The sequence below is a fragment of the Baudoinia panamericana genome (assembly GCF_000338955.1).
Source record: "Baudoinia panamericana UAMH 10762 unplaced genomic scaffold BAUCOscaffold_9, whole genome shotgun sequence".
Classification (NCBI taxonomy): Eukaryota; Fungi; Ascomycota; class Dothideomycetes; order Mycosphaerellales; family Teratosphaeriaceae; genus Baudoinia; species Baudoinia panamericana.
Genome location: NW_006911265.1, coordinates 339492 through 352861, shown reverse-complemented (window position 1 = coordinate 352861; position 13370 = coordinate 339492). Strand labels below are relative to the sequence as shown.

At 56.1% G+C, this 13370-nt stretch overlaps 8 protein-coding genes across 8 annotated transcripts; 3 read left to right on the top strand and 5 right to left on the bottom strand.

Moving 5' to 3' along the window:
* Nucleotides 1–124: 124 nt before the first annotated feature.
* On the bottom strand, nt 125–1527 carry BAUCODRAFT_73227 (uncharacterized protein; the record flags this gene model as incomplete). The annotated part of the gene is made up of 2 exons (XM_007679968.1): nt 125–1412; nt 1472–1527. The coding sequence occupies 2 exons, from the start codon at nt 1525–1527 to the stop codon at nt 125–127; spliced, it is 1344 nt and encodes a 447-aa protein (XP_007678158.1).
* Nucleotides 1528–2724: 1197 nt separating this feature from the next.
* BAUCODRAFT_149622 (uncharacterized protein) lies at nt 2725–3064 on the top strand (the record flags this gene model as incomplete). Its single annotated transcript, XM_007680141.1, has 3 exons — nt 2725–2744; nt 2810–2862; nt 2913–3064. 3 exons carry the CDS (start codon nt 2725–2727, stop codon nt 3062–3064), a joined length of 225 nt encoding a protein of 74 aa, XP_007678331.1.
* A 487-nt stretch (nt 3065–3551) lies between these two features.
* Nucleotides 3552–4692, top strand: BAUCODRAFT_149621 (uncharacterized protein; the record flags this gene model as incomplete). The annotated part of the gene is made up of 2 exons (XM_007680140.1): nt 3552–3602; nt 4342–4692. 2 exons carry the CDS (start codon nt 3552–3554, stop codon nt 4690–4692), a joined length of 402 nt encoding a protein of 133 aa, XP_007678330.1.
* A 314-nt stretch (nt 4693–5006) lies between these two features.
* BAUCODRAFT_149620 (uncharacterized protein) lies at nt 5007–5421 on the bottom strand (the record flags this gene model as incomplete). Its single annotated transcript, XM_007680139.1, has 3 exons — nt 5007–5148; nt 5275–5357; nt 5416–5421. The coding sequence occupies 3 exons, from the start codon at nt 5419–5421 to the stop codon at nt 5007–5009; spliced, it is 231 nt and encodes a 76-aa protein (XP_007678329.1).
* Nucleotides 5422–6163: 742 nt separating this feature from the next.
* On the top strand, nt 6164–8365 carry BAUCODRAFT_35687 (uncharacterized protein). The gene is made up of 3 exons (XM_007679829.1): nt 6164–6463; nt 6523–7651; nt 7764–8365. Exons 1-3 carry the CDS (start codon nt 6343–6345, stop codon nt 8095–8097), a joined length of 1584 nt encoding a protein of 527 aa, XP_007678019.1. The 5' UTR covers nt 6164–6342; the 3' UTR covers nt 8098–8365.
* Nucleotides 8295–9864, bottom strand: BAUCODRAFT_35686 (uncharacterized protein). Its single transcript, XM_007679828.1, has one exon. The coding sequence runs from the start codon at nt 9512–9514 to the stop codon at nt 8465–8467; it is 1050 nt and encodes a 349-aa protein (XP_007678018.1). The 5' UTR covers nt 9515–9864; the 3' UTR covers nt 8295–8464.
* An 87-nt stretch (nt 9865–9951) lies between these two features.
* Nucleotides 9952–11047, bottom strand: BAUCODRAFT_549107 (uncharacterized protein). The gene has a single exon (XM_007680138.1). It carries the CDS (start codon nt 10910–10912, stop codon nt 10388–10390), a length of 525 nt encoding a protein of 174 aa, XP_007678328.1. The 5' UTR covers nt 10913–11047; the 3' UTR covers nt 9952–10387.
* A 587-nt stretch (nt 11048–11634) lies between these two features.
* BAUCODRAFT_73663 (uncharacterized protein) lies at nt 11635–13234 on the bottom strand (the record flags this gene model as incomplete). Its single annotated transcript, XM_007680005.1, has 3 exons — nt 11635–11808; nt 11876–11974; nt 12035–13234. 3 exons carry the CDS (start codon nt 13232–13234, stop codon nt 11635–11637), a joined length of 1473 nt encoding a protein of 490 aa, XP_007678195.1.
* Nucleotides 13235–13370: the final 136 nt, after the last annotated feature.

Genomic DNA, 13370 nt, shown 5'->3' with positions numbered 1-13370 from the left:
GTGTTTATTACTACAGGCATGTAATCATTAAGCAATCCGATTCTGAGCCGTCTATACTTTTGATCATTTCCGTCGTTCAGTCCTTAGACACTACGATCACACCATCTGCTCAACGTCCCCAACTTTACGGCTTCACTGTAGCCAAGTGGCTCCGCACTGGCACGTTCTCCTTTCGCCCTGGCTGCGGGAAGCCTTCAACCTTGACATGCTTGCGGAATAGCAAAACGTGGGAACTTCCGCCGAAGTGAAACATCCCCGTCTGCTCGCCCTTCTTTACGTGCTGGCCCTCCTTCACTGTGATCTCGCAGGTAGACACCTCGTCCATACCTACGCCGATGAAAGCCATCAAGCCGATAGCCGGGTTGTCCGCCTCAATGAAGATGATGGCACGGGTGGCAAGCGCAGTCAAGTAGCCCTGGCCAGTACTAATGCCACCACGGTCGATTTCCTGCGTGCTGGGGTCGCCGAGACCTTCGAACAGTGGCTCGGAGAAGTAGGTACCGTCTTGCACGAAGGCCTTCTTGATGGTGCCGCTGACGGGCGAGTGCCAGCGGTGGTAGGAGAGAGCGGACAGGAAGGCCTGGTACACGGTCCCACCGGCGAAGTTGTCTGCTAGCTCATGGTGAGCCAACATGTCCGAGACGGAGTAAGGTTGGCCTTTAATCCAGAAGCGGTCGCGGAGCTTGACGTTGGTCGCAACGTTGAACACTTTACTCTCACAGGCGTTGGCGATGACATTGTCATCGTCTGGGGATGCGACGGGACGGACTTCGGGCTTGAATTCGCGAGTGAAGAAGTGGTCCCACGACTTGTAGCCATAGTGCTTGGCCTTCGGGTCGGGTACGACGAAGAAGTCTTCGAACGAGTGGTTAGTCCCGGCCGCGGCGTTGGCGACCTCCATCATATCCTTCTTGCCGTGAGGGCTGAACCAGCCCGAGTTGTGCTCACCGAGCACTTCTGCGGACTTCGGGGACATGAGGAACTTGCCCCATTCGTTGAGAATCTTCTTCAAGTGAACATTGACCTCAGGGTCGAGGAAAGCCGCATAACCCGATGCAGTACCCATCGGGTAGTCGAAGATGGCGCACATCGGGACACCTACCATCCCCACTGCTTCTGCTTTGTCCGTCCAATGGGGTGCAGTGGTGAATGTGTGGTTGAGAATTTCAAGCATGTGGGGGTAGTCCCGGATTTGCTTGTGTCCGGTCGGGTCTTTGTCGTAAGGCTTCTTGACTGGCACTTCACTGAACATGGAGTTGAAGTACATGTAGATGCGGGAGTTGCTCTCAATGAAGGTTTTGAAGTCCTTCAAAACGGGTACAAGTTCCTTCTTGTGCTTCGCAGCCTCGTCGATCTGGTTGCCGAGCCAGGCCTTCTGAGTCCGGTGGTCGGCTGGAAGCCATGCACCGGGGCTATCATGTCACGTTAGAGACCTTGTACCATGAACGCTTCACTTGTGTCATGCACTCACCGATGCACATGGTGCTCGTCCGGGATGTCGTGCTCGTCTCCGTGTTGGTGCACCATGTTGCGGTTAATCTGCACAAATTCCCCAAAAAGCTGTTCACAAGTTCTCTAAACACGAACTATAAGTCCTTTGAAAGACTACGAATGTAAGCGACGAGGAGGGTGTAGTAGTTAAGAAATGCCAAGCATAGCAAACCAAAGCTTCTTCAAGTGAATAGTGTTCTGTGGCCACGGCAAAGAGCTAGAACTATGACGAATTTGACGTCACATAATGAACCTTGCTCAATGGCACTCGGCCCGCGACGCGTATGGCAGCTTGTTTCGCTGGTTTTCGTTGATGGGACCGGAGACGCAGGGAATGACTACCGCAAAATGACGACGTGTCGTTGAGTGAAGCGTCGTAGGATGACATTGACGTGAAGGGTGCCGCGCCGCCACACCCGCTTAGCCACACTGTGTCTTGAGCGTGAACGTGAAGTTTGTGATTGACCTGTCGCCACTGACATGGATCAACGACAGCGTTTTCCTGCATCTCTGCTTGTGGTCGTAAGACAGGTAGAAAGTGAGGCGATGACGGGACAAAAGTCACGCTGCTATATGATATGCATTTCGCAAGCGGACAACAATGCAGCTTGGCAACTTGTTAACTTCAAATTGCAGCCATGTTGTCTGAGCCATTTCCAGCAAACATGCAAGCCGCCGGCGACATTCTCTGATGTAGTAAGAGCCGATGAGCTCTGCGACAATTGATGCGAGGTCTAAGCCTGACCTGGTCCGTGGGAACTGCCCAAGACCTCACGAACTGGTGTTGCCCACGCGGATCCCAAGTTCGCGTATAGATTTGGATCGCTGGAGGCACGATCAGACAACGATGCCGCGTTGTTACGGCGTTTTGATGGACTCTAGCCATCCTGGTGGCCTGATATTTCGACAACTGACTGCCGGAGGGTCTCCTTGCGGGGCTAATGTCTTCCCTCGCCATCTCTGCACCTTGCTTTGCGTTGGGCAATGTATCTTCGACATGAAGTCGGGGGATAAGCTTCACAGGTCACTCTGTCACTACCTGGCTCTCCCAACAGAGACTCCCACTCACAACATCACTGGCTGTCTTCAGCACAAATATAACTCGCAGGCCGTTGACCGTACGGTACATATATTCCCATGCCTGCTGTCAATCACCCGTCTCATATTTTCCTGTCCGTTTCGGAGCTTCCACCTCAGTTCAGTCTCTTTTGCTACCCTCAACATCTCCCAGTCATGGCTCGGGCAGAAGAAAGGTAAGGTTCTGCACCGCACAAAGGTTAATGCGTACATCATCTTTCTCCTATATATGCTTGGCTAGGCTCAATCAGCTACAAGCACAACCTAATGCAAGTATCACCGGCACGGCGTTAGGTAGGTGCCTGCCGACACCTCTGGTTCCTCCAAGGCACTGACGGACGCAGGCCAGCCGTCTTTCATCAAGTACATGAGTATCGACACCCATGCAGATGCGGCGAATTTTGAAGCCACGACGAACGGGCTGTTCCAGGCGGGCGGTGCCAGTGTTGCTCAGCAAAATCAACATCAGGAGACAGATTGGAGCGCTGACAGCTGATGGACATCAGACACTCGGCACCCTGACTCTCCCCTTCTTCGCGGCCATGTTCGGCCGCAGATGGGGCTGCGCAGTGCCGTGCACCGTTGCTCGTCATCCCCAGCACCGTCACGACTGGATTGACCAGCATCGGCGTGTTCATTGCTTTTCAAATCTTCTCCGGCGCTGGGCGCTTCACATTATAGCAGCTGCGCCCATCCATATGAAAGCAACTGTACCGGTCGGGTTCCGAGGAGCACTAGTCGATTCCCATGCCATTGTGCTCGTCCTTCGGCCATACCACCCAGGGCTGGTTGGAGCAATGATGATGTGATGCTCTTCCCGGATAGTGAGAGAAACACATATTCTCCGGCAGGACATAACACTGATATACCGACTAGCCAAAGGCATCCCCTCGGAAGAGGTTGCTGCCATACTCGGTGATACCAAGTAGGTTGCGGTATACGTGCGAGAGCTGGACATCGACCCAACAACGCACGCTGTAAGGATGGCGCTGGGTGAGAACAGACCGGTGGAGGTGGAGAAGGTTGAGAAGGAGGTTTACGAGAGAAAGAGGCCGTTCGGGTAGTTGACCCTCTTGGGACTACTTGACTACTGAAGGTGCGCCGCCGAAGCACATCCTCGCGTCACACAACCCATTGGTCTTCATATGTTCGCTCACTTCCAGAAAAATGTGCCTTCCACTTTCAGTTTTAGCTGCTCTTTCCTTAGGTGATGCGTAGGAGTCCGTTCGTTTTGCATACACAGGTCAGCTTCTCACATGCTGAACACGCATGTTTCTGCCCGCTTAATTTCCATACGCATAACAGACAAGAGACATGGCGTTCGAGGACCCGCAACGGCTCACCATCGTACTCAAATACAAGACAAGCTTTTGCAGCAACCAACACAACGGGCCCGACCAACATGCTCTAACCCGATTCACAAAGCAGGATGCCAGTGGCGGGCACGCGCCCATCACATCTAACGCAGGCTACCGTCACTCATTCTTCGTACACCCAGGGTGTTACATTGGCTACGGAACAGGAGTCGGCTGAAGACGCGCAAGTCCTGCCGCTCTACAACCTGAATCCATTCGAATTGACACAGCGCAGACAGCGGCCACGCAAGGCTCCCTGATCTCGGAGCTCCGACGGGAAGGCCCTGCAGCTACGCCAGCAGCTCGAACGCAAACGCAGCGCGTACGATGAGCTTTTGGAAGAGTACCGTACGGTTCAGGCCGATGATGAAGAGCTTGAGGAGGTGGAGAGAGAGATCATATTGACCTCGAGAACGAGCATGAAGAGCTCAAGGCTGAGTACGATCGACTGCGGTGTTCGAAGCGGCGGTGGCGGGCACGGGAGCAGAAGTCTTGGACTGAGATTGAAGCAATCACGTTAGAGAACCAGGCGGTCAAGGACAATCTCGCAGGGAATGCAATTGTCGCCACTGCTCAGAAGGTCGCTTGGAGCGAGGCGATGGGCGAGCTGTCTCGGAGGAATCTGGAGCTCCACGGCAGCCTTGCTGCTCATACGTTGACAGTGGCGCAGTTTGTGCATGGTCTTGAGCCTGTTGCAGATGGGCTGAAGGAGGAGCACGAAGTCCTCAAGCGACTTGTGAGAGGCGCAGATGCAGGTGGCGAGGATTGAGTCCCACACGGCACTCTCGTCCTCCGGCAGCCTCGCCCGCATGACATGGTCAGGAGTCCGTCATGCGGGATATGAGATACAGACCCTGCATGGCCACATAGCCGGGTAGAGAACCGATAGATGTCGCCCGAAGTCCAAGACCAGTTGCTCCAGGAATTCTTGAGACGCGACGTATTGGACTTGACTTGACGTGCATAAATCATAACCCACACTACCACCCTCCCAACAACGCCATCCAGACTCCACCCAGACTCCCGCGTACACCATCCCCTCCTATCAAACCAACCCCTCCCCAGCCAGCAGACCGTCGTTTCCTACCGTTTCCGCTCGAAATACCCACTCGAGCTCATCAACGCCACGCTCTGATCCATGATCGACTCGCCCACCCAGAGGTAATTCTCGATCCACTTCTTGACGCCGGGGGATTCGGAGAGGGAGTCGGGTTTGAGACTAGGGCTGGATAGGTTAGGTCAGAACGGTCATCACGCTGGACAGAATGGGATATGTATCGTTGAAAGGGGGTTGGTGTGGAGGGAAGGTGGTGGGGGGAAGAGTGGGAGTAGATGACGGACGTAGACGTACGTTAGACCGGTCGACCGCCGGACGCCGGCGAGGAAGGCGGAGAGGAGGACGGCGTCGAAGGTCCAGTGGGCTAGGCGGCCGAGCTGGGGAGTCGTTAGTATAACGATCTTTGCGCGAGCCAGACCGTGATATCATGCCTACCACCATGTTGATACTGCCTGTTGCGCGGGCCGATATATATAGCGGCGCTTGTCCTTCTTGGACTATAGCCGGCGTCTCTCACTACGATTTCTGTTTGATGGACTCCTCTTCCCAAATGGGGGTGACCGTTCAACCACCCTGCAGTGACAGACGTGCCCGGCTGATCGCACGTTCAGACCGAGTTTGATCTAAGGACAGGCGACTAGGAGTCTTCGGGCCACGAGTAATTGTACGTTAACCGTATATGGCAGGCACGCGGATCCAACTATTGATTGACACTCGGGCTGTCGCTGTCGTCGCGGAGATGGGACGCCGCATGCTGACTGTGCTGTGATATGCGCAGTGCTCACGCGTACGCCTACGGTGGTAGCGAAAGGCAATGGGATTACGTAGCTTTCGCGCGTGGAAGGCGCGCGGATTCAGGGTTTCTTTCTAGCGCATCTTAAGCTCTTCATGGCGGTCAGGAACGTGAGACATCCATATAAGGATCAGGCAAAATGTCGAGCCATTTGATTGGGGATTTGATTGGGGGCATTGGAGGAAAAGCTCCAAAGTGTTGATGTAGGCTGTGATGGACGACCAGGCAGAACGTCATTGATGTGGGAGAGGGTGGGATAAGGGGATGGCGGTATCGATTAGCGACAAAAGCGTTGGTTGAGTGGAGGGGGGGGCGCCGAAGCTCCATGTCTGCTTGGAGGAGCTCATCGAGAAATTTAATTCACCGACAAGTCAACACCTCCTTCTTCCCATAGCAACAGATCAATTCAGCTTGTCCATCACCCCTTCCCTCACCGACCCGTCACACAGCACCTTCCTCGTGCTGTCTCTTTCCCCCGTACGTGCGGTACTCGACGCGGTTGAGCGCTGACAAGCTGACGTTGAGCTTCACGGCGTAGGGAAAGAACAAGTGAAGAAGGGCAGGGCACCATGGCCGACTCCCTCGCCCACCAGGCGTATGGCAAGACGCGGATAGAATGGCTGTCGAACCTCAACACCGAGTACAAGCCACCCACCGCCTTCCGCCGCACGAGCATCATCTGCACCATTGGTATGTGCACCCCCGCCGCCGGCAACATCCACCACCGCACTGACTGTATGCTATGACAGGCCCCAAGACGAACTCGGCCGAGAAGATCAACATGCTCCGCCGCGCCGGCCTCAACGTCGTGCGCATGAACTTCTCCCACGGCAGCTACGAGTACCACCAGTCCGTCATCGACAACGCGCGTGAGGCCGAGAAGGCGCAACCCGGCCGCCCCGTCGCCATCGCCCTCGACACCAAGGGCCCCGAGATCCGCACCGGCAACACCCCCGGCGACGAGGACATCCCCATCTCCGCCGGCACCGAGCTGAACATCACCACCGACGACAAGTACGCCACCGCCAGCGACAACAAGAACATGTACGTCGACTACAAGAACATCACCAAGGTGATCGAGAAGGGGCGGACCATCTACGTCGACGACGGCGTGTTGGCGTTCGAAGTCGTGGATGTCGTCGACGACAAGACCATCCGCGCCCGCGCCGTCAACAACGGCAAGATCTGCAGCAAAAAGGGCGTCAACCTGCCCAAGACCGACGTCGACCTCCCCGCCCTGTCGGAAAAGGACAAGGCCGACCTCCGCTTCGGCGTGAAGAACAACGTCGACATGGTCTTCGCCTCCTTCATCCGCCGCAAGGAAGACATCCTGCACATCCGCGACGTGCTCGGCGAGGAAGGGAAGGACATCCAGATCATCGCCAAGATCGAGAACCAACAGGGCGTCAACAACTTCGACGAGATCCTGAAAGTGACCGACGGGGTGATGGTTGCGAGAGGGGATTTGGGCATCGAGATCCCGCCGGCGCAGGTGTTCATCGCGCAGAAGATGATGATCACCAAGTGCAACATCGCCGGCAAACCCGTCATCTGCGCCACGCAGATGCTGGAGAGTATGACGTACAACCCGCGCCCGACGCGGGCGGAAGTCAGTGACGTCGGCAATGCCGTCCTCGACGGCGCGGACTGCGTCATGTTGTCCGGCGAGACGGCCAAGGGCAACTATCCGCGAGAGGCGGTGACGATGATGCACGAGACGTGCTTGTTGGCCGAGGTCGCCATCCCCTACGTCAACGCCTTCGACGAGTTGAGGAGTCTCACCCCGCGACCGGTGCCGACGACGGAGACGTGCGCCATGGCGGCCGTGTCGGCGAGCTTGGAGCAGAATGCCGGTGCCATCCTCTGCCTGACCACTTCGTGAGTTCCTCCCCATCACCATCACCATCACCATCACCATACCCAACCGGCCCCCCTTCCCCTCCCCCACAAACACATCATTCCCGGTGACTAACCCAGACGTGTGTGACAGCGGCAACACCGCCCGCCTAATCTCCAAATACCGCCCCGTCTGCCCCATCATCATGGTCACGCGCAACGCGCGCGCCTCCCGCTACTCGCACCTGTACCGCGGCGTCTACCCCTTCCACTACCCGCAACCCAAACCGGACTTCCAGAAGAGCCCGTGGCAGGAGGATGTGGACAACCGGCTCAAGTGGGGGATCATGCACGCGATTGAGTTGGGCGTGCTGCAGAAGGGCGCCGCGGTGGTGTGCGTGCAGGGGTGGCGGGGCGGCATGGGGCATACGAATACCCTGCGTGTCGTGCCGGCGGAAGAGGATTTGGGGTTGGATTTGAGTGCGTGAGCCAACAAATCAACGCGGAGGTGTAGGGAACCCGGGGGGGGAGTAAGTGGAGGGAGGGGTGGGTCGGTGGGTGGGTGTGGCATGCTGACGGCCAAGGCCCCCGAGATGTGATAGATGCGACGCTTTGATTCGTAGCTTGGTGATTGCGTGAGGGTTTATGATGGGAGAGCGAGCGAGCGAGCGAGCGAAGCACAAAAAAGGCGCGGCATAGATACTCTCCTATAGTGCAGTCATGATGATGTTATCCGGAAAATACAAGATATGCCTACGCAAAGCCAGCAAAGGGTATCTCTTGCCCAGCACAGGCCACAGGCGCCAAACGCCACGCTTTCGGGGACAAAACGTACGGGAGAATAAGAATCGACTCTCACCCCTTCACAATCAACCCCTCCCCCTCCCGCACCCGCTGCGCCCACTCCGTCCAACTCCCATCATAGACCCTCCTCCCGCTTCCCTCTGCCTCTGCCTCCGCCCCGCCAAACCCGGCCTCCATAAGCGCAGTCTCCACCACCGCAGCCGTAACACCCGTCCCACAACTCGAAATCAACGGTCTACTCGGATCCACTCCTTTGGACGTAAATACTCTTTTCAATTCCTCAGCGGGTAGGAAGGCTTTTGTTGTAGGATCTAGTAAGTCCGGGACTGGGACGGAGATGGAACCGGGCATGTGGCCGCTGGGGAGACCGGGACGGGGTTCGGGGTCTGTGCCGGCGAAGCGGCCGGGGGAGCGGGCGTCGAGGATTTGGGGTTGTGTGGAGGGGGTTGCGGGTTCGTTGGTGTGGTGGCGGGTAGAGACTAGGGTCTTCATTTCTTCGAAGGGGATTACTTTGCTCATGTCCGGGTGGGAGAGGGGGTACTCGGTTCGTTCGACGGCTTGCGCCGCGCCTGTTTCGGTGGGGTAGTGCTGTTCGACCCATAGTTTGAAATTGTTGAGGACGTGTACGGCTGGGTGTCCGAAGACGCGGAAGGTCCAGGCCACGCGCGGGGCGGAGAAGATTCCCAATTCGGCGGTATCGTAGACTACGACTATATCTTCCCGGTTGATGCCCAGACTGCACATGGCTTCGCGGAAGGTTTCGGCGGAGGGAAGCATGTGCGGGTACGGACTCGAGGTGTCGGAGATGGCGTCCAAATCGAAGAAGCGGGCGGTGGGGATGTGCGCGGAGCGGAAGACTTGTAAGCCGGTTCGGCGTTGGGGGTCGTTGGGGAGGAACCAGCTGCCGCAGACTGGTACGGTTCTGGGGCCGGTGGAGGTTGTGCTGTTGGGATTCTGCTTTAGGGCGGTGGAGAGGTCGGCGGGGGTGACGAGGTAGGAGTGGAAGGGGCGGGCCATGGTGGACTTGCTGGTGGTGCTGTGTCTGAGGGTAGGGTGGATGTGGATGTGTGGGCGGCGGAGGAGGCGGAGGGTTGTGGCCATTGCGCGGCGCTGGCTACTCGGAGATGATTGGTAGCATGGTCGCTTTCAAACTCATGTGGCTGTTTCTACTCTCTCCAATCATGCTCGGTCGCGGAACGAAAGAGACGAAGCTGGACATTCGAAGCACGCAACTTTCTCCCCCACCTCACTCCATCATGAGGGAGAGGAGGGGCCAGGGTCCTTCCTTCTTGGGAAGAGCATCAATATTTTGATACCCACACAAACACTCTACCTAGACCATGCCTGCGCAGAAGGAGTATCAACAGTCAAGATGAAGGTGACTTTCACCGACTACCACGCCGTCGCCGAGTGGAAGTGGGATCTCCCCGAAGACTCCGACGACACCTGCGGTATCTGCCGTGTGCAGTTCGAGGGAACGTGTGCCAAATGCAAGTTTCCGGGCGATGATTGTCCGATCAGTAAGACACACATATAATCTAACGTCGATTCGCTTGACGACTAACGACGGCATTAGTAATCGGAGCATGTACACACTGCTTCCACATGCACTGCATCAGCGACTGGATCCAGTCCGAGTCAAGTCAAGGCAAATGTCCGATGTGCCGTCAACCGTTCAAGGAGAAGGTGGCTGCTCCTGCGAGCGAGCAGCCTGCCGGAACGTGAGATGAGATCGCCTTTCGAGACGACACTAGATTTCATGGGAAAGCATTTGCGAACGATTGCTCGCCACTCCATAGCATCTACTGCGCAAAAGCGCCTTCGCATCACTCTGGCATGACACGAAGCAAGCAGCACCGAGATTGTTCTCCTTGAGGCGATGCATCGCTCCACTCATAGTGGACGAGATGCCCCTGCTCCGACGCGATTCCACTACCGCGGCCCACCTTAAATATCGCCTGAACAGCATTACCATCATAAATCCTTCGTCCGCCTTCCTCGGCCGCGCGCCCCGCCTTGACCCGAAACCTGCGAGATCGAATCCTCCGGCCCAACCTCCCAAGATGCCACCGTAGATGGCCCGAACGGCGATACCGACGAAGACACCACAGAACCATCACCTTCCCGCCTCTCAGCAGTCGCCACCCCATCAAACAAGCCGCTATCAACCACCCTCCTGGCACCCGCCCACTTCTGCCTCTCATAAGGATCCCGACTTGCACCACTACTAAACCAATCCGGCGCGGGCATATCCTCTACGTACCCGATGCGTTGGCGCGGGTCGGAGATGCCGGCGTTGGTCATGCCGATGTGCGAGCCGGCGTGGCTGCGCGGTTGGTAGGTGCCTGATGAGCTTAGGCGGCTTTGGCGGCTGCTGGTGCTGGAGCTGGAGGCGGAGGAGTACACGCTACTGGCGGGTAGGTACACATCACTGTTACTGCCTGCGCCTGTCGTAGAGTAGGCACGGTTGGCCGGGCGGTAGCTGCTTGTGGTTGACATGGTGGAGTGACTCTAGAAGATGTGGAGGGCAAAGGCTTGTTCGGTCTTGGTGGAGAGTGGGTGTAGAAAAGGAAGTCGAAGTCCATTGCAGATCGCCAGAAAGGAGGAGGAAGGGAAATTGCGCTATACTTATCCTCGTTGCAGCAGATTGCGGTGCATGTTCATGCTGTTGCCCGGCTGCAAGGTAGAATCGAAAAGGCAACATAAGGCGGAAAAACGAGCTATACGATCCATTGTCACATTTTAAAAGCACCCCTGTTGCTATGCTTGCATGGTCTCGCCCTTGAAGCATGAACGCCACACAAGGCCGCCAACCCAACCAAGCGAATCACGTCCAAGCAGAAGCCGTCACGTGACCGAGCCGCAGCGCCTCACTCGGCGGTCCGCATACAGGCAACTACGCCCCAGCCGCCAAGCGCCCGAGACAATAGAATTCGAAGCTCCGGCTGCACTCGGGCGCAACGTCTTCCAATGTATGCATCATCTTCCAGACCCACCTCCATGTGAAGGCAGGCCAAAGTGTAATGCGACGCAAAAGTATCTCTCTTAGCACTTCTTCGAGCGGCACAACGGAAGCCATGGATGGGGCTGCATTGCAATTTGACATCCGTGCTGTAGAACGCGCATTGGAACCTGCATTTGGGGCGGGAGCGGGCTGCAGTGGTACTGGTACTGTACAATTGTACTTGCTGTACAAGAGTTTGACAACACAGGGCGCTGAACTATAACTCGCTATGACCCGCATTCGGTGCAGCAAGACTGCTCGAGGCGACGCCCTCGAATTGACTGGCCAGACTGGCGACTCCCTGCGGATTCTTAGGCGGGAAGAAGTTGCCCTTTTTGAGGGCGCTGATGGCGAGGTCGAAGCGGGCGCCTGCTAGGTATGCGGCGCCGATCTGTAGAAATAAGCGAAGGTAAGTAAGCTTCCGTAATGCGCGGATGTTTTGTGGGAGGACGACGTACCATCAAGAAGGATATGAGCGCCAGCACCGCCAGCACCGCGATCATGATGTAGATCATATCCCACTTTGTCTCCTCATCTTCTTTCTTCTTCCTCGCTATCTCTTCCGGCGTCATAGGTTTTCCATCCGGTCCGACCGCCGCGCCGTTCGCGCTCACGACCGCCCCGTTCGCATCTCGAGGTAGTGTTCTAGCGGTCTGTGTTGGGAAGATGGACTCGATGAACCGCTCGATCTTGCCACAGGCAATGCTGATCTCCAAGAACGAAGGATCGCGCGGACTGTTCTTCCGATGTATTTTCCTCGCGTACCGTCGGAAAACGTCGCAGACGACTTGGAGATTTTGTGTGCTTTCAAGCATAAGCTGGCATGCGCTGCCTTTCGTAATCTTGATATTGCGCTCGAACATGGCGTAATTCTGGAAGCAGAGCTCTAGCGTGGCAATCGCCATACTTTGCGGGATCGCGACGAAGTTGAAGACACTTTGCTCTTTCACGCCGGCCATGTAGAACAGACATTCATCCGCTCGTCGAAGTGCTATCAGGATCATTTCCGACTGGCAGTGGAGTGCTTTTTCCCTGTTCTCGGGCAAGAAGAGGTCGGCGAATTTGGGGACGTACTTTGACCACACCTCTTTCGGCCAGAAGTATCGCTTGTCTTCGTGGTCTTCTCGTATGTCACGGATGATGTTCGTTTGTTGCAGGAATTGGCCCATGGACTCCATGAGCTCCGGTCGTTGTAATAGCGCTGGGTTGGCTAGCTTCGCTTCCACGAATAATCGCGTGAGACCTTCACCCACTAGACCAGCAACGTAGTGGCAGTATAGCTCGTAGTCTTTGATCGTCCGCACGCCGTTGGCTTCGAGATCTTGGTTTTTCGCATAGTCTGCCATACCGTTGCCCATGCGTTTCGCTATGTCCCGGATGATGACTTTGTACGGCTCCTTAATCTTCACAAACTCCTTCGTAATGTTGTCAAACTTGACCAGTAGCTCTCGATCCTTCTCATGCGGGCCATTGCCGTTGTACGTCCACCGCTCGTCGTCAATGATTTCGTGGAAGTTCCGCAGTAAAGGCTCCTTCTCCTCTATCGCTATCGTCATGTCATCTTCGATCGTATCTAGCCCTCTTAGTACAAGGTAAAAGAGTGTGACGGGTACGAGAAGTTCGGGGTGCAGTTCTTGTATAACAGCGGCGAAGGAACGGGATGTGAGACCGAGCTGTCGGAAGCATTCTTTCAGCTCGGGCGACTCTTTCTTCTCATCGCGCTCATGAACAGGGTTGTGCCAGGTCTTCCATTGAATTATGGAGCGCAGTTCGGTGGGGTGGGTAGCGTAGTAGGCGAGTTCTGTGGCGGAGACCATGGTAAGTAGTGATGGCAAGGATGAATTAGCGATCCTGGGTATCTGATTGTGGTCGAAATGTTGCGTATAGGTAGTTGAAGGGAGTCGAAGCTCCCAATGCCCTCGAATGCAAGTAGACGAGGACTGTGTGGAGAAG